At 35.4% G+C, this 27196-nt stretch overlaps 2 protein-coding genes across 2 annotated transcripts; one reads left to right on the top strand and one right to left on the bottom strand.

Annotated features, from left to right (window-relative positions):
- Positions 1-2959: 2959 nt before the first annotated feature.
- LOC113733013 (ATP-citrate synthase alpha chain protein 2) lies at positions 2960-9545 on the bottom strand. Its single transcript, XM_072081001.1, has 13 exons — positions 9408-9545; positions 9184-9312; positions 7890-8066; positions 7650-7811; positions 7442-7522; positions 6406-6457; positions 5930-6044; positions 5746-5827; positions 4386-4481; positions 4145-4246; positions 3927-4043; positions 3706-3822; positions 2960-3293 (listed from the first exon to the last, which is right to left on the bottom strand). The coding sequence occupies exons 2-13, from the start codon at positions 9280-9282 to the stop codon at positions 3222-3224; spliced, it is 1272 nt and encodes a 423-aa protein (XP_071937102.1). The 5' UTR covers positions 9283-9312; positions 9408-9545; the 3' UTR covers positions 2960-3221.
- Positions 9546-13260: 3715 nt separating this feature from the next.
- Positions 13261-18109, top strand: LOC113733011 (FACT complex subunit SPT16-like). Its single transcript, XM_027259114.2, has 3 exons — positions 13261-13635; positions 14575-16712; positions 16801-18109. The coding sequence occupies exons 2-3, from the start codon at positions 14593-14595 to the stop codon at positions 17867-17869; spliced, it is 3189 nt and encodes a 1062-aa protein (XP_027114915.1). The 5' UTR covers positions 13261-13635; positions 14575-14592; the 3' UTR covers positions 17870-18109.
- Positions 18110-27196: the final 9087 nt, after the last annotated feature.

Below are 27196 nucleotides of genomic sequence, written 5' to 3'. Positions count from 1 at the left end.
TCAAGTACCAAATTTTCCGAACTACCTTGCGTTTATATCAGGTATGCAAAATATGTTTGATACTATTGTATCAGAGAAAAAGTCATAAAGAAAAACAGTATGAATAAAGCGTATGCAAAACATGCATGTTTGCCACGTATATGTCTTTTTTGTTTTTAACATATGAGGATTTATTTTTCATTAAGTTTTTTTTATACACTGTCGGTATACAATTCTTTTCTTATACTAGCAAGTTAGATCATATCACATAATATGAATTCAAATTTAAAATTCAAATTATGCATATATCGCATGCATTCATAACTGTTAGTGTAAAAAAGCACTGCACTGCCGATGCGTAAAATGTTAATCATTAATTTTGAGGGATTAACATATTTATTGCAGGCTGTTCTAATGACACTAAGTATATTCCTGTTTATGGAACTAATTAAACCTTTTTATCTTCTACATGAATCAACTATATGTTTGTTTAGGCAACATGGACTCGCTTTCTTGTGGCATTTTCCTACCCAGTTATTGTCTGCCGGTCTGCGGCAATGATTAATTGGTGGGTGCAGCTATTTCCGACAAACTTTTTTATTATTATGAATTTTTATATGGTAATTAATTAACGTGAAATATCTTAATTAGCTGTCACCGTTACTTTCAAGTTTCAACCATTGCCCAAGTGATGCAGTACTACATGTTGTCCAAAACAATGGACTACTTGTCATTATTGTAAAAACGTTGCTTAATAATTAATTTATTCGATAATTTGTGGTTAGTAGAAGATGTTATTATATACATATATATATATCTTAGACTGTTTCATTATTTCAAGTAATTAAATAGGGAGAGACATCTGGACATTTTTCAAAAAGTACCAACTCGGCTAACATCCATGCTAATAATATGAGAGACTTTTTTTTTTTTTATTACATAGATTGGGCTTATATTATATAAATGTCATGACTTTAAGGCTTTGTAAGACATAAGAATGATCATTCTTAATGGAGTTACCTAAAATGTCAAAAATATCCTTATGTAAAGTTGAAAATTATTTATTAACCAAGAGGGGTTATGTGTATATATATTTTGAAAACCATAAGAGGGTTATATGGTAAAGTATTAAACCATAAGGGGGTTATATGGTAAAATATAAAAATCATAAGGGATTAATGTGTCATGTATTTATAAGGGTAATTTCGACATTTTTAGAAGTTCCGTTACGAATGACTATTTCCGTCACTTTGACACTTTTATCCAAACCATGAGGGGGTTATGTATAGTTTTTGAAACTATAAGGGGATTATGTAAAAAACGCTAAACCACAGGGGGATAAAATGTAATTTGCCCTTATAAATATAAGCAGATGCATCCGAGATCAACTAATGCTTAGAAGAATTTTATACATAGATAGTAGTTTCATAGCGGATTGAATGATTCTGAGAGAAAGATACCCATAGGAAGCTTTACAAGAATTATATTAGAAAGAGAATAAGATGGATCGATATCATATGACATCCTTTTGTTTGCATGCATGCATGTCATCAATATACATTAATGCAGGCGGACCTTCTCTTGTTTGAGACTGAGACATATGGATTGCCAGAAGTACTCTAGAGCATCTATATTTTAACAGAATCCTCCACTCCAGAGGCTTGTGCCAAATGATAATTAATCAGTTAGATCTGTTTGTTGTAACTGCGATTCTTCAATTAATGATGTGTGAAGGCTGCAGAAGATGACTATTATTCAATGATCTATAATTGGTATATATTCAAGATCATTTTTGAAAGTTAATAGTAATCAAATTACATATACATGGAAGTTGTAATTCACAAGCAGGCTGCAACCAATGTTTAGCAATGAACCATTAATTTAAAGCCTGATCAATTTTGCAAAGTTAGAAACCCATTCGACAGTGGATTGATGCTGAAGATTTGTTAAGTGAAACCCATTCGATAATGGATTGACTCCCCATGAAGTATGCGGAAAGATATATTTCCGATCAAATATTTGAAAGTTGACTGTCGAAGATTGTCGACGTATTATTGGTAATGATTGTAGCAACTAGGAGAGGAAGGATCAAAGGTTTGCAGTCAAGAACCAAAGCTATGGGAGGAGATTGCGACTGTTTTAATCCACAGGTATTGGAATAATGTTTGTCCTCCCTACTTAAAGCTATCTACATCAAGGAAAATTGAAGACGTTCTAGTTGCATTCTTATGGTTAACTTTTGCCAATGAACTTCAATATCACGTTTAAACATCTGTTCATGTTGCAATACTAATCATTTTCACATCATTTAGATATTTGAAGCTAAGTTTTTATATCAGAAATTTTTCGCACGAAGTTGATCTCAAGTGTTATTCACTGTTAATCATTAGGGTTGGCCCAGTGATCAGGGAAGAGTTTTTAGAATTTACCTCACTATTAGATTCCGAGTTCGAATTCTGAATCTAATAGTTGGAGTTAGAAAGGATTTAGAGAGGGATGGAATAATAAAAAGTCTTATTTACTATTTGAAAATCGGATCAACCCAAGTTTTGGCCTTAAATCAAACATCAAGCTGGTGGTAAAGGACAAGTAAAAGGTGAGTTTCTTTGTGGCCACAGTACACTAAATCTAATCAATTCTGAATAGTCGTTTTTTTTATTATACAAACACGAACGAGCTCAACTCACAGAACAGAAGATCCATAAGCAAAACGAAATCATCAACACTAACGAAGTAGAAAGGAACCACTTCAATGCCGCATTGAAAGAAAGAGGGGGGAAATTTCTAGTTAAGCATTTTTATGCTTCGTTAACCGATCAAGATTTTTCCATTTTCTGATGGCAAATAAGCCACACTCTTTTAACCATTTTAGGTTTTTTTTGTCCCAGCTTGATATAAGCTTAAAAAAAAAAGCTAATAATAAAAACATGCGAGAACAGGAAAAGAAAAGTTGTAGCTTAGAAAACTCATAATCCACATATTGAGCAATCAAAAACAAGCCTTCATTAAATCTTGCCTACATGCAATTATTACTCGAAGCTGCCAGTTTGAATACCAACGAAAAAGATACAATTGATCACCAAACATTTCAAGATGTCCAATTCCAGTATTCACAGTTGCCAAAGGAAGAAAGCAAAACAAATGCCATAGCTGGATGAGAAATCCATTTGTCCTTTCTTATCGCAGGTTGTCTAAAAGTGTGTAAAAGAAGAACAAGCATGTTGTCACATGAAGTTGCAAAACTATGCTGTAGACATTATGCATTCAATCGCTTCCTTACAAATCCCAGTCATTGTAGCCTCAGGTCCATAAACCTACAGTCAAAAAATGAACATGATTTAAGATACGAAACAGTAAAAAGCATCCAGACCATTCTTTTCCAGTTTTATGCCGTTTAATGAGTGAAAATGGATATACTCAAGCCTATGATTGAAAAACTAAAGTTAAAACGACAAGGCAACACTAGTAGGATTTGTTTTCATCCTGACAAGAATAAGTAAGTTCTGTTCTATTCAATAGATCAAGAAAAGACAAACTTTAGATTCATGAAGATTTGCCTGGGTACAAGGAAATTAGGATCAATCTCACAATGCACTCAAATGAGATATTGACTGTTGACGATGCAATGCTAAACTCATTTTAGGCCCCTACCACAAGAAAGCTCCATTCTGTATGCGATACTTTCATGCAACAGGTACATCAAAAAAGAAATTCACAATCTCGTACCTCAAGGGGAACTCCCAATTCCTCTCCCAAAGCACGCATCTTCGCCAAGCCAGTCTGATAGTTAGGACCACCTCTTCGAACATATATATGCATTCTGGCAGCCTTTAACTTGGATTCCTACCCAGTTCACAGAGAGTAAGAGAATGAGGAAATGAAGAGTTTATCATTCAAAGAATGATGGAAGAAAATAAAAGATTAGACTGCAGCTAAGTCAACCAAACCTTCTCCCTAAGAGCTCGAATAATCCCATTGAAAGTAGCAGCAACGTCAGTAAAATTTGCAATGCCACCACCAATAAGTAGACCTCTCTTACGGCCGTCAGGGTTAGCTGTTGCACACTGCACCAGTATTAAGATGGATTATTCGTTAAGCAAGAGAGAAAACAAAAAAGGTAAAAATAATAGATATGTCATTGAAGACAAAACACTAAATTCCTTACATCAATGACTACTCGAGCATATTGCAAAACTTCCTCTTCATTTGGCGCTCCACTGTATTCTGCATAGTTACCAAGCTCTGATGCATATCCCAGGTCTCCAACCTAGATAAAAGATTTTTAGACATACCAGAAAACAAAATTACTACAGATGAATGAGAGATATTCACAAAAGCTAAGAACTGCCTTTAAGCAGCAACATTTGTTGAGTCGTAAGCAATTTGGGATATGTTTGAATACTCACTGTATCAGCATAAATAACACTTGCACCACCACCAGCCACCATTGTCCAGATGCGTCCTTTAGGATTCAGAACAGTGAACTTCAAAGAAGCGCTAGTCTGCAATTGTTAACAACAAAATACATTAGCCACCAAACACATTTTGCCATGAAGTAGCTCCAATGACAATCAAACTCAAGTCATCAAAGAAAATTATGAGCCCAAAAAAATGACGGTTTCCTCAAAACAGACAAAAATTGTGTGGTCAAATGAATCTAGCTCAAAAACAAGCAAGTTTATATAGTGAACTTGGTCTCATCTGGCAATGATACTCAATGTCTCACTTCAGTGAACTGCAGTAAAATTCAGGGCAAGAAGCTCCCTTTCTTTTCCCACCATTTCTTCTTTCAATGGATATGACACTGCAACTTTAAGCTGTATGCCCTCAACTTCCAGAATGCCTCGACTGTTTAGTGGTTTTGATGGGCAAAAGCTGTTTTTGTCTCCAAGCCACCAGTTATTCAATTAGCATTTGAAAAATACAACTTTCAAAAATGTAGGGGTGAGCAAACGGTGCATATTCGGTAATTCGGTTATATGAATTCAGTAAATTCGGTTATTGGACTTACAGAAATCTAAACAGCTTTCAAATTTGAATTGGAGATACCCGAATTCATTCAATTTCGAATTTGAATTCGGAAACGGTAATGAATTTGGTTTAACCGAATTCATTTAAAAAAAATTTTGCTGAATCCTTTAATTGCAGTTTCCAGCCTAATTAAAATAATAAGTATTATAGTTATACTTAAATATAGTTATGTATTATACCTATACTTATTAATTATTATCTAATTCGAGTCATGTATAAAACAATAAGTATTATAGTTATGTTATGTATTGTTGTATATTTGTATTATTATAGTAAAAAACAATTAACAAATACTGAAATAGTATATTGTACATCATTATATATTATTATTATCATAAATACATGATAATACCATATACTAACTATTATTAATAGCATTTACCTATATAATATAATAATATATTAGTAGTATATACTAATACTAAACCAATTCTTTATAAACGAATTCGAAATCGGTTATTACCAAATTCATAATCTCATTACCTATTTCATACCATATTAGAATTCGGTGAATTCGGTAATTACCGCTTTTGTACCAAATTACCAAATATCCGATTTCAAATTAACAAATTGAATTTGAATTCGAGTATGAATTCGGTACGTACCGAATTTGCTCACCCCTACAAAAATGTAGTTACACAACCACAATAATGGCCCTTATCAGACAAATTAGCCTTATAAAACACAAAATGACGCTGTGATATGCTTGGATGAGCAGAAAGATATGCGACTTACTTTTTCATCCAATGTGTGAACAAAGCTCTCAGTTGAGCTCAAAACCCTTCCAAAAGGAAGAGGGAACTCTATCATACCCCACCTAAAAGCACAAAAGTAAAACAGGATCAGATATCGAACAGCAAAGTATCTCCAGTTGGAACTTCAGAGTTCATGTCCACATGATAAAACTCTTAAGACATACTTCTTAAAGTTCTTAAAAGCAGCAGTGTCGTCCAACTCTCCTCGCATGTCCAATGGATATGGCTCCCCATTTACCAATGTAAAGGGATTCATCTCAAGGAAACTGAAATCCAGATCTGTGGAGATATAGAAACAAAGAAGTTCACTAACTTTATGATCTCAATAATTTAATTAGCAAACAATCATGCCACTCACTACCTGAAAAAAAATAATAAACTTAACACTCTTTCATCTTGCAGAAAGAACAAAACTGTAAAAGTACATTAACTACTCTATTAAAAAAACGATGGAACTTTTTCTTAAAGAAGTCAGAGATGATCAATCATATTATCTTTACAAATTTAGGATCTTCACAAAATTACAATACTCGGAGCAGTACAGCTATAGATGGAAAGAACCTAGATCATCTACATTAAACGATTATCAATAACAGATTTGGAAATGCCAAGTATACTGTCATTACTGGACACTGCATACCTTGAAATACAGAAAATACGCCCATTATAAAGTCCCCAATCTTCCCTCGTACCTGAGTCAGATAATTTCTAAAATTCAGCCAGATACTCCGGAGATTAAACAAGAAATATAAAAGAAAAAAACATTAAAATGTTCGAGAATGAACATGAGCATGTGCAACCAATAAGCAGACTGGATGATACATCTTTCCACCTTTTGGGATTATACATGGAGGAGTTGCAAATCATGCATTAGATTTACTAAACCCGATAGACCACATAACTAGAAGACCTATTGGCATTTGTCTCTTGAACACGAAAGTAAAGATTTATGCGGGACCACATTTGTAAAAATAGGTTCTTTGACCTTGTTTAGGTAAAATGCATGGGCTTTCTATTCCACATTCATCAACGTGCAAAGGTAGTAAAAGGCAATCCATAGCCAGAACCTAGCATTCTCTACTATTACCAGTTACTTCCAACTAGCCACTACACACTTTTATGTCATACATTAGACTCCTAACTCCAATCAGTAGACTGGTTGTACACTCTGGAAAATCCAACAGTTTCGAGAAAGCCAACAATGAGTTATGGTAGTTGTAACAAACAAAACTTCTCACTCATCCGATGCAAGTTTGTGACAGAAATGTGCAATAATTAGGGAAAATAACACCTGGAGCCTTGTATATTTCCCCAACTTAGGGCACAGAAAGAACAACCACTATTCTAATTCAAACCATAAGCCTGACTCATCCAAAATATAAAGACAAGGCACGTCAACTTTCAGTCATGTTTATAACAGTCTACAAGTCATCCATTCACCTAAATTCAATAAAGGGAAACTAGATTGTGAAGGAAGCCAGAAAATTTGATCAGTTCAATAAGGCCAAAGAAGGCATGAATGCCCTCCTCTTCTTCTTCATTGGTTATTTTCCTAAACAACTTTTGCTTGAAAAAACTCAGGGTATAACAATATATTTCTTTTAATCTTCAGCGAAAGATAACTGGTCAAGTGTTCATTCCCAACAGAGGCAAAGGGAAGAACTTATGGTTCATACCTCCAAAGGAAGTGTAGCAATCAGTGGAGCACATGCCTCCGTTGTCATAGGTTTTTCAGTTGGAAGAAAGATTGTCTTAACCTGTAACATAGGAAACTTATTTATTATCATCAGTTTCCCTAAGATAATCCAATTATCATGACATACGTGCAACAGCAATTCTCCAGAATCTTCTAATTCATAGCACAAGAATTTGGTAAATTTTCACCTTGTCCCAATTCTCTTCAATTTCAATACCTCCACATTCTGAAAAGCTAATGGTACTGCCTAACCTTTCAGAAACTATGGAGAGGTAATATTCTTGGTCATGGGGAACAAATGGTTCAACAATGAAGGTTGTAATAGGTGCCTTGCAACCACCCATCTCAACCTAGAAGTCATCAAATGCATGCATTAGTAGCACAAACGACAACGTCAGAAGTAAATGAAAATCCAATTCCTTGGTTACCTCCACACCAAGGCGAGCTTTTACAAACTCAGCAACTTGTGCTAGATCCAAATTCAAAGCTACCAACCCACTCTTACCACGCTTCCCGAACAACATATCAGGTTTAACAACCAACTGTGTAGATGAAAGCCATGGTTCTTTGTTTGTCAACTCCGTGAAATCCGTAGATTCATTCACCTACAAGCAGTTTTAAGATTTTCCATAAAATAAGTGACTCTTTAGTACAAAGAGCATCGTCAAGAGAAAGCGTCAATAAACATGTATACTGTAGATCACAGCTGAATGTTTTCATAAAGAGAAAGCCAAAAATGATGTGCCATACAGCAGGTTCCCAAGGAGAAGACTAGAAATACATGAAAAATATGTCATTTCATCTAGTGTTATTTATGTAAGTTTACCAAGCCAACTGAACCACTTATTACGGCTACTTGGTGGAGCATCCTTAGAGCCTTTATATTTGGCATCCCCTTTTCACCTGTTGCTTCTTCACATGGGTAAGCGACAGAGAAAGTAATGGAACATAATGACCCTTGACAAGATTGATATTGCGAAGCAGTAACTTGAATTGAACTGACATTTTCCAGGTTTTGAAATGACTAGACTTGACAAATTCTAGGTCTTTTCTACTCATTTCAAAAGGATGTCAACTCCATTTTCCTCACTTATTCATTTTAATCATAATTCCGCAAAGTAGCATTTTTCTGATCATAGAACTTTCCTTTTCATTGCTTTACACCATTTAACTCTTTCTCCAAGTAGATTAATGCTTTTCAACTTTGTATTCCAGAAGTGATTCTTCAAAAAACTTACATGATAAGGTTCAGGTTGTCATTTTTTTTTACTAATACTTTTCAATCGTTGCGTCAAACAGAAGCAAATCTCCTACAAAGGTGACAAAGCTGGCCTCTTTAAGAGGAGTTATAACAGTGACTCAGATACAATCTAACAGTATGATTGCAGTCCCAGGTAGTATTGGCTCTTTTTAATCATTTACCCTTTGGCAACTGAAATACAATAAAGAGAACTTCCAACATTTAGCAAATAGAAGGAAAAACACAAAATTCAATGTCCAACTGTAAAGATTCCAATTCAAACAATAGAAAACTACTATATTAAACTCCAATCAAGAAAATCACAGTCCCAAATGCAATTAACGTATCTAAAGCCTATAGCACAAAATCAAAGCCACAAAAACTCAAGAACTCTATTCAAATTCATCAGATAACGTGAACAGTAATCATATTAAATACAAAGAAGGGGATTGGATAATGCAGAAGATAGAAAACGGGATTACTTGAGCAGAGCAGATCTGCAGGTCAATGCCAGCAAGTCTTTTCAAATTCTCCTTTAGAAGTCTCTTTGAATCATACTCTCTGATCTTCTTTCTTGCCATTGTTTTCCCTTCTTTTTATCCAATTATGCACTCAAGAAAAAAAATCCCAGAAAAACCCAAGTCTTATATTTTCCACTCAGCTATACTCAAAGAAATATTGAAGTACAGTAGTAGTGATATATTACCAGCTATCAAGACTCTTTCCACGAGAGGATAAACGAAAGAGATCTGATCGGATAGGAGAGATAGAATTATTGGCTTTAAAGAGAAGAATGGGCAGGTGGATCGATGATACAATAAAAATTAGGAGCAAAAGAGGAGGAAAAGGAGAAGGGTTGGCACTGAGTCGGTACTAAGGTAGTTGGGCGACTTCAGCAATGAGGATGTTTGTTGGATAACGGTTATGGGTATGCTGTCTCGTGACTCTTATCTTTCTTTCTAAAACTTTTTTTTTTAATTCATGTTTAATATTGAGGATTCCTTATATATATATATATATATATATATATATCTTTCTATTTTTTGTTTGGGGTTTACTTATATGTAATTATCTTTCTATATTTGTTTGGGGTTTTGCATTTTATCATGCTGATGATGAGAAAGATGATTTCAAGATATATTTGAGATTTTCTTTGGAAAAAAAAACTTTATGACAAAGGGTTTTAAATGGTACTATTTGATGATGAATGTTTGAATGATTTAATTGATATAGCTTTGAATCTATCAGGAATTTTACTAGAAATTTGAAAGGCCAAGGTATTATTTGATTCTTCTGCTTACCCTTAAATTGTGCAAAAGCATAGTGCTTCCCCTTAAATTGTGCAAAAGCATAGTTCATTTGACAAAAGTTAACAAGATGTGGCACAGTCCAACCTAATTTTCTAGGCTTTTTTTTCGACAATCGATAATAGTTTACTCTACACCTATACCTACTTCTACTCTAACCTATTCTAGGGGGAACCCAACTAAACCTATGAAGAGACCGACGGGGACTGAACCACCATCGAACTAGACGGGTGCACTACACACCCGTCTGGATTTGTTGGAGAGCCACATACTATAGTAATTGGTGGGAGGCAAGGTATGATGGTGGCCAATCCTTAATAGCTTAATGGTGGCCACCGGTCCAAAGGCCAGTAATTCAACCTAAATTTTTTAGGTATCAATGTTTTTCTTTTCTTTCTCTATTTTAATTGACTGATCACTATTTCAAGTAAATAAAATTTTGGTCATAAATCCCCTTCATGACTCTCCAAACACCTTACTACAAAACACTATAGCTTTACCATTCATCAGTTGACATGGTCTACTAACTGAAGAAAAGAACTTCATGTGGTTTAGTCTTGTAATAGTCATTCACACCTACAAATTTTTTAGGTTAAATATGCCATTTAATCCCTATTTACTTCCATATGTTGCTAAAGTAGTAGAAAATTAAAAATCATGTAAGAAAAAGAGGTCTGCCTTTATCTGCATGGCAACATAGAGCCATAGAATGGCTATTTGGATTGTGATTTTATGTAGAAAAATTTTTACGTTTTTCATAAATATATTTTTTAATTACTTTTTTTTACCTTACATATATTAAATCGCTACATTACATTTTTTTTTTTAAATAAAAACTCCTAAAATGGCAATCCAAACGGGGTAAGAGTATCATTCTTTTTTATGTTTTCTCTCTTCCTTTTAAGAACATTAACCAGACAAGATACACTTTCTAATTATGAGCAGAAGTGTTTATCTTATATATGCACAGAAGTTGGGAGCATCCAAAACCAGGCCTACTTGGTATGTTTGTTCCAAGAATACTAGAATAGTGAAAGTGCTACTCATTCATATTAGGTCATTGTTAACCAGATAAATTACTTTCTGCAGAGGGTTTCTTTATTTCTACAAAAATGGTGCTCAATTTCCCCAAAACTTCGAACGTACTCGCCATGTCAATGTTCTAGTAGGGCGTAGTTCAATTGATACAGACAAGAAAAATCCTATAGAGATTCTCAGTTACCCGTTGAGAAAGTCCACAATTATACTACTAAGCTTTAAGAGTGACAAGATAATAGTTCATTCTGTGTTTAACAACTTGATGACTAATTTGTCAAAAAAATCATTGGATTGAGCATCATTTGGATCTACATCTGCAACTTTTTCAACTAAAAAAATGTTGATTTTCTTCGATACTAATACTTATTTGACCAGATACAAACTCAAAAGCATCCCTCCCACCCTTCCCCAAAACAAATAGAGCGAGTAAAACATGTTCTAATAATAGTATACGTCATGTCTAGTGAGCTATGTAGGACATAATTTTGGCTACAAACTTAACAATATAAATCAAAACGAATTACTAAGACAAACTCTCATTGAGACACTGATATTACAATAAATTGGCAGCTTAAAGGTTTAACAAAATCAATGTGTCGATTTTAGATTTCAATGTTCAACTTTTAGCTTTTTTAATAAGTAATAAAATTTTACATCCATTGCTTTAAAACAGTAGTCAGTGGTGCCAGGGTGCTTGTAAAAGTTATCCAAATGCAATTCGACTAATTCATCCATTCTAAAATTGGATCCCATCATTTACTTACCTTGTATTAGACAAAGAAATCTACTAGTCCCTTTCTTGCAGTAATTAAGGATAGATATTACACCAAATACATCATGAGACTTACCTTATAGGGTACACAAAATTTGCCTATGGGAGGACTTCAATAGACAGCGCCGGGGCATACAAGTCCAAGATATTGAGACTCGACTTATATAAATCATGACGAAAAGCCAAAAACTTAATTATCTAATAAAGGAAATTAATCACAACCAACATGCTTTCTTCATGTCATGAAAAAGCCCAAAAAAAAAAAAGGGAACGGCATATCTTGTTAAAGAATATATATGTGAAAAGTGGAATTGCATTTATTTCTCATTGTTATACATTTCTTGCTACATTTCAATGTGATATTAGGACGTAAGATTCACCACACATTGCTCGTAGATAAAATAGCCTAATGATCGACCGTGAACATGAAATGAATTTAGTGTTCCAGAATCAACAAATGAAAAGAGTTAAAATATGTAAATCCATAACAGGAATAAGATAGATTAAAAACGGACAGCACGATTACATATAAATTTTTATGAGTAATAGTTTTGAAGAAACTAAACGAACCTAATGTTTTAGATATAACAAGTAAAAAGAAGTTAAGTATGTAAATCCATAACAGACATAAGATGAAATTAAAGGAAAAACAAGAACACGCAAAAGACTATACAAAATAATACTTTTTTAAGCAATCAAATGAACTCATAAATGAACTTAGAGAAATAAACTAAATGAACTTAGAATTTTAGATTGAACAAAGTAAAAGAGTAATGTACGTATAATCATAAGTGACATGAAACAAATTAAAGGAAATACAATAATAAAGAAAAAAAGGTTTATAATTAATATCTTTTCGCGTCGTTAATCACTTTTTTCCTAAATAAATTATTAGGACCAAACCAAACCTAAACTTTCCCCAACTTAAAACCTTATAATCCAATATATAGGTTGAAAATAATGACAAAGATGTAAATGATGATGTTTATTAAGACATGGACACCATGAGCACACCCGATAATTTCCCGCCAGGGCCTTAAACTCCCCGAAAAATAAAGCCTTGCTTCCCGCCATTTTCACGGAAAAGATAATAAAAGGGTAAGCAGAGAAGAAAACGGCAGCTTCACTCTCCCTGCACAAAACGACGTCGTGTTCCCCATATGGTCCACTGTCCCCACATGTGAGCGGAAAACCCCAAAACTACCCTCCTTGAACGCATTTATCCAAATACCCTTAACTTTTAATAAAATTGAAATTATCAAAATACCCCTCGGAAACCACACCCGTACGTTCCCCCACCGCAAATTACCTCATGGTCCACGGGACACACTCGTCATTTGGTTCGAAAATCGGTGGCATTTGGAGTAATTATCAGAAACTCCTTGCCGTGATTCACAACTCACCCAACTATAAATATCTCGGAAAGCCTGAAAATCAAATTACTATAATTCATTCACTCCTCTCAAACCCAAAATTCACTCTCTCGACCTTGGCTCTCTTTCTCGCATGCTCTCCAAAAATCCTCTCCCCGAATTCGTTCTTTGAGCTCTCTCGACGAAGAATTCATCCTTTGTTCTTCGTTTCTCTCTTCAATCTTCAAAATTTTTTGGAAAAACTCGATGCGTTTGATCTTCTTAGCTTCCCCACTCAAACTGATAACGTGTTAGCGATAAAATTAGTGTAAATTAACTCCGTGGCTTTGCAACCCTAACCCTAGTTGCTACATTCCGCCGCTAGGTCAAAACCGAAATCCAGGCGGCGGCTGAAGCGTAAAACTTCATCCGGGTTGTTTGATTCGCTCTTTCTTCAATCAAAGGGTGAGTCATTTCAGTTGTATTAATCTGTTTATGTTTCATTTCTAGGGCTGGTTGAATAGGTTCTTTACTTTTTATGGCTTTTTAACTTAATTGAAACCCTAATTGGGCTTATTTGGGGATCAAAACTTTCTTTTTTGATTTGGGGGGTTTTTGTGTTTGGGATTGTGGGAACGCTAATGTGCTTGAATTTAACTTTATTTTGGGGTTTCCTATTACTATTTATTAAATCTGGAAAGCCTAAATTCATTTAATTTTTGAAATTTAGATTAAAACAGTTCTTTTTGCTTAAAGATGGGCGATTAAAATCTGTTTTATTTTGATAGATTGAAGTTGTTCTGGTGGATTCCCTCGTTGGTTTTACTTACGAAAAAACTAATTTTTCTTAGGGTTAAAAAAAAAAGAGAAACTTTTATTGAAACTTGTCTGAGTTTCCATATTCGGAGATTTTGTGTCGGAGTTTGTTGTTGTTTGGGGGCATCCTTGATCATTTCCTCTAAGCCTAGTTTTTTCTCAATCCTCGACCCCCATGCAAGCCCCACAGTCACCTTCATCCAACCCCCGCATCTACATAGACCCACCTATATTCTCTTTCACACTCATTCACAGAAAATCATGCATCTATTGATGGCTTGTGCATAGATTTTTAGATAGCTCCTTTGCTTTTAGTAGACACCCCAGCCCACAGAAGCACAGGTTAACACTTCCAGATTAGCATGCAAGTTATTAAAAAAAAAAAAGATAAAAAATAAAGGTTGGTATGTGGTTTGTTAGTCGATATTTTCCTTTAGCATCTGTTTGTGATCGCCTTTTTGAACAATTGTTGTCATCACATTGTTGCATAGATGCATATTATGTGAGTTATTTACCATTGACTAGAAGAGATTCTGTAACATCTTTAAATTCTTTTGCATCTTTCCATTCATAACCTTTTGTTTGCAGGGCAGTGGTGGATGCATCATGGCAGAGCAGCGTAATGATAGTGGTCCACCTGCTAATGGGAATGCAGGTGGTGGAGCTCCATATGCTATAGATCTGGACACCTTCTCCAAAAGGTTGCAGGCCCTCTATTCGCACTGGAAGGAACACAGAGATGAGCTGTGGGGATCTGCTGATGTGTTTGCAATTGCCACACCACCACCTTCTGAAGATCTGCGTTACTTAAAGTCTTCCACCCTGAATATTTGGCTTCTTGGATATGAATTTCCAGAGACAATCATGGTTTTTGGAGGCAAACAGATCCACTTCTTATGCAGCCAGAAGAAGGCTAGTTTACTTGAAACTGTGAAAGGATCTGCTAAAGATTCTTTTGACATGGATGTCATCATTCATGTTAAGCAGAAAGGTGATGATGGGACCACCCAAATGGATTCTGTTCTCCGTGCCATGCGTTCACAAGCAAAGTCTGACAGTCGCAACACCCCCACTGTGGGACACATTGTGAGAGAGGTTCCTGAAGGGGCGCTTTTGGAAAAATGGGCTGATAAGTTAAAAAGCTCTGATTTCCGGCTGTGTGACATAAGTAATGGATTATCTGATCTTTTTGCTGTCAAGGACCAGAATGAGATAACTTATGTCAAGAAAGCTGCGTACTTGACTGCTTCTGTAATGAAGAGCTTTGTTGTGCCAAGACTTGAGAAGGTCATAGATGATGAAAAGAAAATTACTCACTCAGCATTGATGGAAGACACAGAAAGGGCTATTTTGGATCCTGCTAAAATCAAGGTGAAGCTGAAAGCTGAGAATGTGGATATTTGCTACCCTCCTATTTTCCAGAGTGGTGGGAGTTTTGATCTCAGACCTAGTGCTTCAAGCAATGATGATGATCTCTTTTATGATTCAACCAGTGTGATCATCTGTGCTATTGGGTCACGCTATAACAGCTATTGTTCCAATATTGCAAGGACGTTTCTTATTGATGCAAACACAATGCAAATGAAAGCTTATCAAGTTCTTATAAAAGCCCATGAAGCAGCAGTTGGAGCACTGAAGCCTGGGAATCAAGTCGGTGCTGTCTATCAGGCAGCCGTTGCAGTTGTAAAAGAGAATGCTCCTCAATTGTTGCCCAACCTGACTAAATCTGCTGGGACAGGTATTGGGCTAGAGTTTCGTGAGTCAGGGTTGACTTTGAATGTGAAAAATGATCGATTGCTCAAAGCAGGGATGGCTTTCAATGTGTCGCTTGGATTTCAGAATTTGCAAACTGAATCGGCCAATCCAAAGGGTCAAAATTTTTCGCTGTTGGTTGCTGATACAGTTATTGTCACAAATGATGGTCGTGATGTGGTGACCCAGTTGAGCTCTAAAGATGTTAGGGATGTTGCTTACTCTTTTAATGAAGGCGAAGAAGAAGAAGAAGAAGAGCCAAAAGTGAAGGTTGACTCTACTGCCAAGGAATATTCGAAAGCAACGCTACGGTCAGACAACCAGGAGATGTCAAAGGAAGAACTCCGGAAGCAGCACCAGGCTGAACTTGCGCGGCAGAAAAATGAAGAAACTGCTCGTCGCCTTGCTGGTGGAGATTCAGTCACTGGAAACAACCGGACATCTGTCAAGACCTCCAGTGAGCTGATTGCATACAAGAGTGTAAATGATTTGCCACCACCCAGAGAGATGATGATACAAGTCGACCAAAAGCACGAGGCTGTTCTTGTGCCTATATATGGTATCATGGTGCCTTTCCATGTTGCTACTGTGAAAACAGTCTCCAGCCAGCAGGATACTAATAGGAATTGCTATATCCGCATAATTTTTAACGTGCCTGGTACTCCTTTCAATCCTCATGATGCTAACACACTGAAAAATCAGGGAGCTATATACTTGAAGGAGGTTTCATTCCGTTCTAAGGATCCTAGGCACATCAGTGAAGTGGTGCAGCAGATCAAAACACTTAGGCGAAATGTTGTTGCAAGGGAGTCTGAAAGAGCTGAGAGGGCAACACTGGTTACTCAGGAGAAGCTAGTACTTGCTGGAAACAAATTTAAGCCTTTGAGGTTGTCTGAATTGTGGATTCGTCCTGTTTTTGGTGGTCGTGGAAGGAAGCTGACTGGTACACTTGAAGCTCATGTTAACGGTTTCAGGTATATTTCTCCTTTCCTCTGCCCACTTTTCCTCTTGGCTGCACAGCATGCTATAACTGTTTGTCTGAACCTGAACTGAATATTTCAGGTATTCAACCTCGAGGCAAGATGAGAAGGTTGACGTTATGTATGGTAATATCAAGCATGCTTTCTTCCAGCCTGCTGAGAAGGAGATGATTACCCTTGTTCACTTTCATCTTCACAATCACATAATGGTGGGAAATAAGAAAACCAAGGATGTTCAGTTTTATACTGAGGTGATGGACGTGGTCCAAACACTTGGGGGCGGAAAGAGATCTGCCTATGATCCAGACGAGATTGAAGAAGAACAGAGGGAGAGAGATCGCAAAAACAAAATCAACATGGACTTTCAGAATTTTGTCAACCGTGTGAATGATCTCTGGGGGCAACCTCAGTTTAAAGGGCTTGACCTCGAGTTTGATCAACCTCTGCGAGAACTAGGATTCTATGGAGTGCATAATAAATCCTCAACTTTCATTATTCCAACTTCAAGCTGTTTGGTTGAGCTGATAGAGACTCCTTTCTTTGTTGTTACCCTTAGTGAGATTGAGATCGTGAACTTAGAAAGAGTGGGTCTTGGGCAGAAAAATTTTGATATGGCAATTGTTTTCAAAGACTTCAAGCGTGCAGTAGCAAAGATAGACTCGATTCCTTGCACAGCACTTGATGGCATCAAGGAATGGCTGGACACCACAGACCTGAAGTACTATGAGAGCAAGCTGAATCTTAATTGGCCTAATATACTGAAAAACATCATTGATGACCCTCAGGGCTTCATAGACAATGGTGGCTGGGAGTTTCTGAACCTGGAAGTTTCTGACTCAGAGTCTGATCAATCTGAGGAGTCAGATGTTGGTTATGAGCCATCAGATGTTGAGCCTGAATCTGAGTCAGAAGATGAAGATTCTGACAGTGAATCACTCGTTGAATCTGATGAAGAGGAAGAGGAGGAAGAGTCAGAGGAAGAGAGGGGAAAGACTTGGGAAGAGTTGGAGAGGGAGGCAAGCAATGCAGATAGGGAGAAAGGGGATGAATCAGACAGTGATGATGAGAGACGCAGAAGGAAGATGAAGGGTTATGGCAAGTCAAGAGCTGGTCCAAGTAGCAGTGCCCCAAAGCGAGGCAGGTTCAGGTAGATCTGATGGGAGTTTGATCTAGTCAACTTCTTCAGGCATTGACTTGGGTGCAGTAGTTGCAGCTAGTCTAGACATTAGCCCAGTGGTAAATTCTCCGTAGAAAGTGGTTTTAGCGTTTTGGTGTTGTTGTCTATGTTTTGATTCCTAGTTGGAAGGATAGATGATAAGACTTCAGCTGTAAATTGGTAGCTTGTCTTTATGGGAAACTTAATCTTATGTCCCTAGTCTGCTTTCATGATAGTTGTGGTTTTCTGTTTTCATTTGTGCTGGCTTTTGTAGCATGGTTGATCTCACCTCTCAACTCTTTTTCCTTTATTTGGCTAGGTTAAGAGCATCCAATATTATATTTCTATGCGGAAGCATGCCCCATAGAATGGAACATTTGCTGGAGACATGCGTTATTTGGAAAGAAAAGGAATCTAGTACAGGAGAATTTAACCTTAACGGTCAGCTTTTTCTCTTTCATGTTGTGGCATATATGCCCATTTATTGATGCATCTGTGATTCGTACTGAATCTATTGATTGCATGCCCTTTATGACCACAAGTAAAAGATGTCATATATACATCTTAGGCTAGGGTTGCGGGCTCGCCCACCATGCTCACATTCATCATCAACTAGCCTTGGACATGGATCCATACTTCCCGTTAAAAGTTGCATACGAGATCCAAAAGAAAATTACGAAGTAAAACTTATAAAGTAAATGCAACTATTAACAGGTTTTGTTTTTCCCTAATACATGGTATTCATATTCAACATGCAATGTGCTGTTCGGGAAACGCATGTTTGTGGATGTTATTCGAGCAGACGAAGGAGAAATATGACCTTTGAAGCTTGAAATATACCTTACTAAGTTCTTTTTTTAAGTGTTTCAGAAAGGCTTAAGCATGGCGTGGATAAATATATAGAGTTTGCAACAGAAACTTCCTTAACATACGTTGCATGCATCTTTCATCAAAATAGGCCAAAAGATATGAAAGGGGAGCTAGTGCTAAAAAGTTTCAAATCCTTCTTCGATAGTTAAAGAAACACTTGCGAAATAAAGTTTCTTTTTTTGCTTTCAGTGATCATCACTTTTCTTGATATGATATAAAGAGATGAAATTTTTCTAGTGGGTAATCCAGTTGAAGAAAACGATACGAAAACAAAGCAAATAGCAAATAGCAAATAGCTCTGGTCGGGACATCCCACTCCCGTTAAATTAACTACAAGCTATTCAAATGCGTTTTGATGTTAGATTGCACCTGCAACCGCGGTCAAGATTTTGGCACAGAAAAATTCCCTCATAAATTCAGTTTGTCGATGTCTTAAATGAATTCTCCATTTGAAGGGGCAAAAATCACGATAATGTGAATAAACCCTAAGCTTAACTAGGTGTAAATATAGTGTTACCTTTTTTGTTTTAGAACTAATAGGAATAATATGAAATACCGCATTTAGTTTGGTAATAAAATTGGTAGTAGTATACTTTCAGTACCATCTTATTGCTTCATTCAAGTATCTCAGAAGGATGTTTTATGCAAATAGGATAGAATTAAGTTGCTCTGTTAAGTTTTGTACTCTTGAACTTTTTAATTTCATGTGAAGTGACTAATATGACATTCCAACTCAACTTCAAATGGAGTTAAACAGGAGAATGTACTTTGTAATAGGTTAAATTAATTTAGTTTCTGCTAAATTAATTTAGGTTGTTATCATTTTATCCCTTAATATTTTGTACTACTATCAATTTCTCCCTCAACATAATTTTTTAGTCACTTTATCCCCCCCAAAAGTAATAGTCAAATGTAACCGAATTTGTTAATTCAAGTGGAAAGATATGTTTAGCCATTAAGATTAATATCACTTTATCCCTATAAATTATAATGGCATTATCAGTTTACACCTTAATATTATTTTTTGAACAATTTTATCCGACCATTAAACCAATTTAGTATGCTGAAAGATTTGGACAAAAGTACTTTCCTCTCATGTATAATTAAAAAAAAAAATTGGAATGGTTCTTCTCATTTTTTTACCATCTTTAATCCTGCCAAAAAAGTCAAAAGTGTTCTTTTCATTTCTTTTTTATTTTTTTAATTTTTGGCAGTCTTAGGAATCAAAAGAGAGAGAGAGAGAGAGCTCAATTCTGAGGAAAGAAAAAAAGAAAGAGTTAAATAGTCTCATTACTCTTCTATCTATCACTCAACACCAACTTCAACAACCCTAAAGTAATGATAATATTTTATTTTTTCTAATTTTTCTTCTTCTCAAAAATGGATTTTCTATCTCCCTTTCTCTTAGCTCTTTGTTTGTATTTATACGAGTGAAAAAATAGGGTAAAAACCTATTTGCTTTTATTTTCTTGGTACTCATGAGTTAAAAAAACAAGGAAGAAGAATAACCATTTACAGTTTTCAAGTTTTTATTTTATATATAATTTTAATCAAAAATTTTTTGAACATGCTCATTTAGCTTAATGGTGGAGTAAAATGCCTTAAAAATAGCATTAAGATGTAAGATGATAGTAGGCTTTGGTTTAGCAAGTAAAGTGATAATAACAATATGGTAATGCTATAAGAAAGAAGGGTATTTTTGTGCAAAAATTGTTAACATGTTGAGTTGGATTTAGAGGTGAAATGAGGGAAGAATAAAAAGAAAGTTGATTATAGTGATATAGGTTGAGAGGATAACATGATGATAACCCAATCTTTTAATCTCAACTAAATGACACTAATGTCCTTAGGGACTAATCAAAACCAAATTGAGAAGTTGAGGACCTAATATACACTTGTAAATATTGAGAGACGATATAGAAACACTAGTGAAAATTGAGAAACTATTGGAGTTATTTGATGTCCTGATTATTACTACTATAATACCACAGACATAATTGACCGATGGACTTTAGAAGTCCAAGATACCCCAACACATAGTGATGTAAATTTATTGGCTAGGAATTTTGAGCATACTTTGGATAACAGAAGTTGTGAGTTTCAAAGTCACAAACGTCTGTTGATCAAAGAACAGCTAATTGTAAAACTTACAGACAGTATATAATATTGCTACCAAACATTACTTATATATCACTTAATCGGAAAAGTACCTATAAATCACGGGTGCAAATACATAAAAGATAGATAAGATGATAGGATAGACTCCAAAAAAATTTATAACTAGCTGTAATTGTTTTCATTTTCCTACCGTAACAGCTCGACCCTCTCGTTGTATTGTATCTCCAGTTATCTGGTGGCGGTGGAGTTTACTCAATACTGTGCATGTGATGTACCACCAACGTTAGGGCGGAGACACTTGATGGTGAGCTGAGGGTGGAGGGGTTTCTATATTTGAGCCTGCTGATAGATACTGTCTATTATGAGCTCTTAGGGGATTTGTTGTGCCTGTTAATAAATGCACCTAAACGTGATTCTTTCCATAGAACACGTACGTTCCAAATTGACAACAGCTTGCGCATAAATGGTCTTTTTTTCACTCAGAAAACTCCAATGACTTGCTATATCCAGATACAGGTTTGACCCAAAAAAATAAGGGCCTGAATCCTGAGGTAGATGACATTGCCGCAGAACGTACCCAAGTAAAAGGTTCTTTTGGCGAGCCAAAAAAAAAAAGAAGTTATGAATCCCTTTACCTTCGTCAAACCCATACAGCAATCAGCACGTAACAAAAACTACAACGCTAACATATGCAGTAAAAGATTTTATAATTCAAAACAATTTGGATGATCGGAGGGAGTTGCAGGGCCATGCATGCAGGGTTTTAAGGATGAGGAAAACAGTAGAAAAAGATATTGGTGAGAGAGGAAGCGGAAAAGCTGGGAATCGGCTTCGTTTATTTATTTATTTTTATTTTGCGGATGACAAGAAATTTGTTGTAGCGCAATCTCCCAGTCCTCGGAGCCCTGGATTGCTTTGTGAATTTAAGAAGGAATAGTCAGGACCAAAAAAAAAAAAAAACACTTTCTGTAGTTAACTTGGTTGTGGTTTTCACACGTACTACAGTTAGGATTAGGAATAGGGATAATTTCATAAACCTCTCCTGAGGTTTTTTATTATATCACTCAGCTCTCTTGTGGGACAGTTATAAGGAAGGCAAGATATTTATTTTTGGAAATATGTTTTAATACATGATGTAATTTAAGTTGTATTAAAAATTAAAATAATCTCTCGATACTTGTGGTTCGTAACATAAATTCTACTTATAGGAAAAAATCTTATAAGTAAGTCAGGAATTAAAAAATTAATCAAAATATGATCTAATGATGAAATATATCTAGGAGTATAATACCTTTTTTTTTTAAATATCATTCATTACACTAGGTAATAATTGTTGTATATCTATAAAATTACTCATTATTACATTTATAACCAATCATATTTCATTTTTTTACTTTTTAACCTTATTTTATTTTTTTATTGTTGTAGTAAACTTCATAAGTAGGATAACATAAGGGTAGTATTGGAATAAAAAATTTATCTTTCTTGCATTTCCTCCAAGGGGGCTAAAATGTTACAAAATGTCAATTTAAGAGAGCTAAGTGAGATTTTCAAAACCAAAGGAGTGTTAAGTGATATTATGAAAAATGTCAGGAGAGGTTTCTGAAGTTATCCCTTAGAATTTTCTTTGAGTTTGAGCAACTTGGGTCTGATTTCCTAGAAAAATGTACAACATGCAGTCTGTTTCCTTATTTTTTTTCTTTTTGGTTTCTTTGTTGGCTGTGCTTGGAACCCGTGGAAACTGATTCAGCTATTAACATTTATTGGGGTACTGCTACTTCAGATACCGTTGTCCAAATATAGACTTTGATTATTTACTGATCACTGCATTAACTTTGCTGAATTTGGTTTCATGGTTTATTGCTCCATTCACCTCAGAATATGTTTTCCGTAGTTCAAATCGAAGCATGATCATGATGACACAATCTGTCAATTACCAATCACTTGTAGTGCAATTTTGCTTTGGTTAGAAAAGTGGAAACCCTATTCATTATAGATAGTTTACATATTTGATTTGTCCAAATGGTGGCTAATGGAATCTCAAGCCTTCCTTAAAACTTCATATATTGATCATAAATCATAATTATTAAAGCCAGTTCGATCCGACGGTTGAATCAATCAGGTCGATGATCTATGCATTAGATCGGGCTAGGTCTCTAGTTTGGTTGGACAAGAAATTGACCCAATCAAACCTGGATAACCCGGTTGATTCGATGGTTCAGTCAGAAACCCGTTCGGTTTCTCAATTGACTCAGTCTTTTTTTTTTTTTTCAATTGTGGATCTTTGTTTTTAAAACAAAGTGTATATATGTTTTTTTTAATAAGATTTCTACTTTATATCCCCAAATCTGCAGACATATTCCATTTTTATCTGTTCGAGAGACACTAGAGTTTGCAAGGGAGTGCAGTCAAAAACTTCTTCCAGAACTTCACTCCTCAAATGAGAAAATTCTTTGCACATGCACTTGTAGAGGGATAAGATTCATTCTTAGAATATATATTGGAGATTCTGAACTTGAAGAACATTGAACACAAACTTACTGGAGAAGCAATTTCAGATACTGATCGCCAGAAGCACACAACAGCGGAATTAGCACTGGGGACTTGTGCTGTCATGCTTTATGACCCAGCCACTTTCAGGGTCTGATCTTGCAGCTACTTATGACCTGGTGGACACAATAAGAAGTATGCAGAATTCAACAATCTTCTGCGATCATGTCACTAACGCACTTATCACAAGAAGTATTTGATCTCTTCGACAGAATCATACTTCTAGGTGGTGGTCATTTGGTGTTCCAAGGACCTCGAGAAGATGCAGTTCCCTATTTCAATAAACTTGGGTCAGCAATAATAAAAATGCATAATTCCAAAAACTCCTAAACTATGTTATAGTGAGTGTGGTACTTTTGACTTCTGGAGGTGCAATCCTAGTGATCCAACTCAATGTGAGCTATTTTGGTGGAATGTGCAGATATGAGAAGCCATTACATGTGGAATCAGCTGAGTTCCTGGAACATATAGTGGCTGGATATGGTTCCTGGTATATAGCACCAGAAGCGACTCCTTTGTGATCAATAGTTCAGTTAATTGGGAACTATAGGAATTAGGATCACTACAAAGACATTATAAGAATTGTCACCGGGGACAGAGTGAAGCACACTTACTTGATCGAAACTGAGCCCGGGCTCGGCCTGTCTCTGAAAACACCATCCATGTACAGCTCCTTGGTTGATGCCAAGCCAAGAAAGTTGACAGGTACGTCTGCCCATCAAACCTGATAGCAATGCTCCAATACACAGGGTTCTATGCACCATCTCCACTGATTACAAACTTCGAAGTTATAGAATAAGAAAAAAATTGTGCTTTAGCTATTAATAGTCAACGTAAGCAAAACCATGCTTGGTTGCAGAATTGGTAGCTAGCAAGATTTCTAGCGAAGTTGGTCAGTCAGGAGGAATTGAGAGCACAGGCAGAGTTCAAATTGGAGATATCGTTACAGCATTGTCTGTAAACGGTGAAGAATCGACATATCTGGCATTGGGGCCACAAAGACACCAGCATGAGCATGCCTCTCATGCATACTCTACATTGACGAAGGCTGCGGGGCATATACGTATTCAAGTGGAACGTTATGAGACAAAGGTACAGATTCTCTTAAAAGGAAAAAAAAAAAACTAGAAAAAGGAGACTACAAGGACTTTCGTTTAATATTGTGAAAAGCAAGCACCTTCAATTGAGCTAAAAAGAAGATGCTAGTTCCAAAATAACTGAAATAACTTTTGGTGATATAGCAGGAAAGTTATCAACCCCAATGGGAGAAATCTCAAACGCCATTTACACAAACATGGTTGAAATCTACAAAAACACTCATCGGCAGGCAAATTAAGATCACCAAACGCCTCCAAATTTTACTCATGTTAAGGCTATTCCAGGTAAGTATCAAATCTTGGTATTAGTCCAAATTAAATATATTGGAAATAGCTGAACAATGTCACAGTCAATTTTTTGTAATGCCCTCTTAGTTACAAATAATGTAGATTCTGATCATCTGAAGTTTATGCCAACTCTACCTATCAAAGACTGCTGCTATTGCAGGCAATCATACTTGGCTTGTTTACTGGGACTCTGTTATGCAAGCTCGGAAGGCAATATGACCAACAGAAAATGAACTCTGTCAGGGCCTTGGGTTTGTGTCGACCATGAGCATAATGCTCATAAACTTGGTACAGCTCCCACTTTATATGCTCCAAAGGCCTATCTTTTACAAGCATCGAGCACAGAAATTCTATCAAGCTTCCTCATATGTTGTGGCCCATTCCATAGTCAACATCCCGCAAACTCTAATGGAAGTAAACAACTAAATGACTTCCTTTTGCAGAAATATAAAAAGAGAAATCTATAGTGCGAGACTGATAGATCTCATGACTACTGTATTTTGCAGGCAGCATCTTATACATTCTCCATGTATTTTCTGGTCGGGCTATCATTTTCAGGGAGGGGAGCAGCTTTGGTTGAGTATCTGCTTCTCTTATTCCTGGTGCCATACTTTGGTTCATCAGTTATTTTTATAAGTGCCATATCTTCAATTCCAGAGATTGGGAATGCTTTAGCAAAAGCACTTAAAATCACTTTTTCTCCCACATATCATATCATAATTCGTCGTGGGCACGACAAGATTAGTGACAGGGTAAAAGGCAATATAGACAATAGATGTTTAGTTAAACAAAAGTTATCTACCCAACAAATGGCGGTCCTAAAATCCTACATTTTCCATGTGTAGTCACAATCACTTGATTAACAAATTACAGATCAAATTATAGGTTTGTTCTCCAAGGACGGAAAAATTTTCTCCCCACCTCTCTCTATCTCTCCACTACAAATAACATTCATCATTTAATATCTTGCAGATCTTTGGTCTCAATCTTCCTCTTATTCAGTGGCTTTGTAATCTACCCATTCAATATTCTTACCTACTGGAAATGGCTAACATAGAAAGTAATGCTTTATTTATGACAAATTTTTCTCCTCCAAAGGAGAAATATGATAGTGGCTTTTCCGGAATTTTCAATCAATTTAGCACTACTACTCATGGACTCCAATACGAAAAGTACCTTTTATTTTTAAATATAGTGTGCGTAATAGCACTATTAATGACACGTATCATTGATACTATAATTCTTATGTGATAAATATCATCAACATAATCCTTTGATCCCAATTATTTAGCATCTATTTCTTCTTCAAGAAGAAAATTCTATTATTACTATCATAAATTAAATCAATCATCATACACCTTCCGAGTTCGTTTGATTCACGGATTGGATGAGATGGGATGACTCATTCTCGGATTATTAATCTTGGGTTGAGTCATCTTAGGATTAATAATCCAAATTATCTAGTTTTTGGTTGGTTTAGGTTGGATATGATATATTAGGAAATAATTCTATCCTTCATTTGGTTGGAGATTGGATGAGATATGATTACTATTTTAATAACTTAAATACCCCTTAATTTGTAAGATCGTTTTAATAATTTATAACTTTTATTAAAATAAAATAATTTGAAACTTTTGAATTATAAAGTAAATCAAGGGTTTTGATATATAAAAATTTGCATTCATTCAAACTCCGCGCATTCAAACCGTTAAAAATGGGTTTTAACATAGTTTTTGAATCTAAATTTAATTAAATAATGAGCCAAATTTTAGCTAAATTAAGGTTAAATTGAATAAAATCCAACCCATTCAAGAGTTTTGAATAAAATTTTTCTTTGGGTTAAGTTTGGACTTATTGAAACCCTTATTCGCAAAGCCCAATTGATAAAGTTATGTATATATATAGAATTTGGTTGAGAAAATAAGGTTAGTAAGGACAATTTAGTTCAAGGGCAACATGGTATTGTAGATTTATATTCTTGCAGCCATAGGTAAATTTATCATACCAACCTTTTGAAAGAACAATCATTTTCATGCGGTTGAATCTTTTTCTTTTAATTATTTCAAGGAAAAGTGGATCCTCAAGCATAATTGATTTTTTTATAATAGTATCTTTAAAACTTATTGCATCAGGATGTATTTTGACATCCAGTATCTATAGTAAATAATTCTTTCAATAATAAAATAAATGAGTAGAATTGAAAAAAGAAATATTACTTCAAAGATGCAAAAAAGTATATGTTTATACTTAGTGATTATTCAGTAGTAGGTACTTGTACTTTACAATTATTCAAAGATTAGTTATAAGAAATTGAAATAAATTTGTAAAGAAAAAACTTACCTCAAAGAGAGTTTAAGAATAGAAATATGTGTTCAACAATTATTCGAAATAGAGACTCA

The sequence above is a fragment of the Coffea arabica genome, chromosome 2e (assembly GCF_036785885.1).
Source record: "Coffea arabica cultivar ET-39 chromosome 2e, Coffea Arabica ET-39 HiFi, whole genome shotgun sequence".
In the NCBI taxonomy this organism is placed as follows: domain Eukaryota; kingdom Viridiplantae; phylum Streptophyta; class Magnoliopsida; order Gentianales; family Rubiaceae; genus Coffea; species Coffea arabica.
This window is presented reverse-complemented; position numbering and strand designations above follow the sequence as displayed.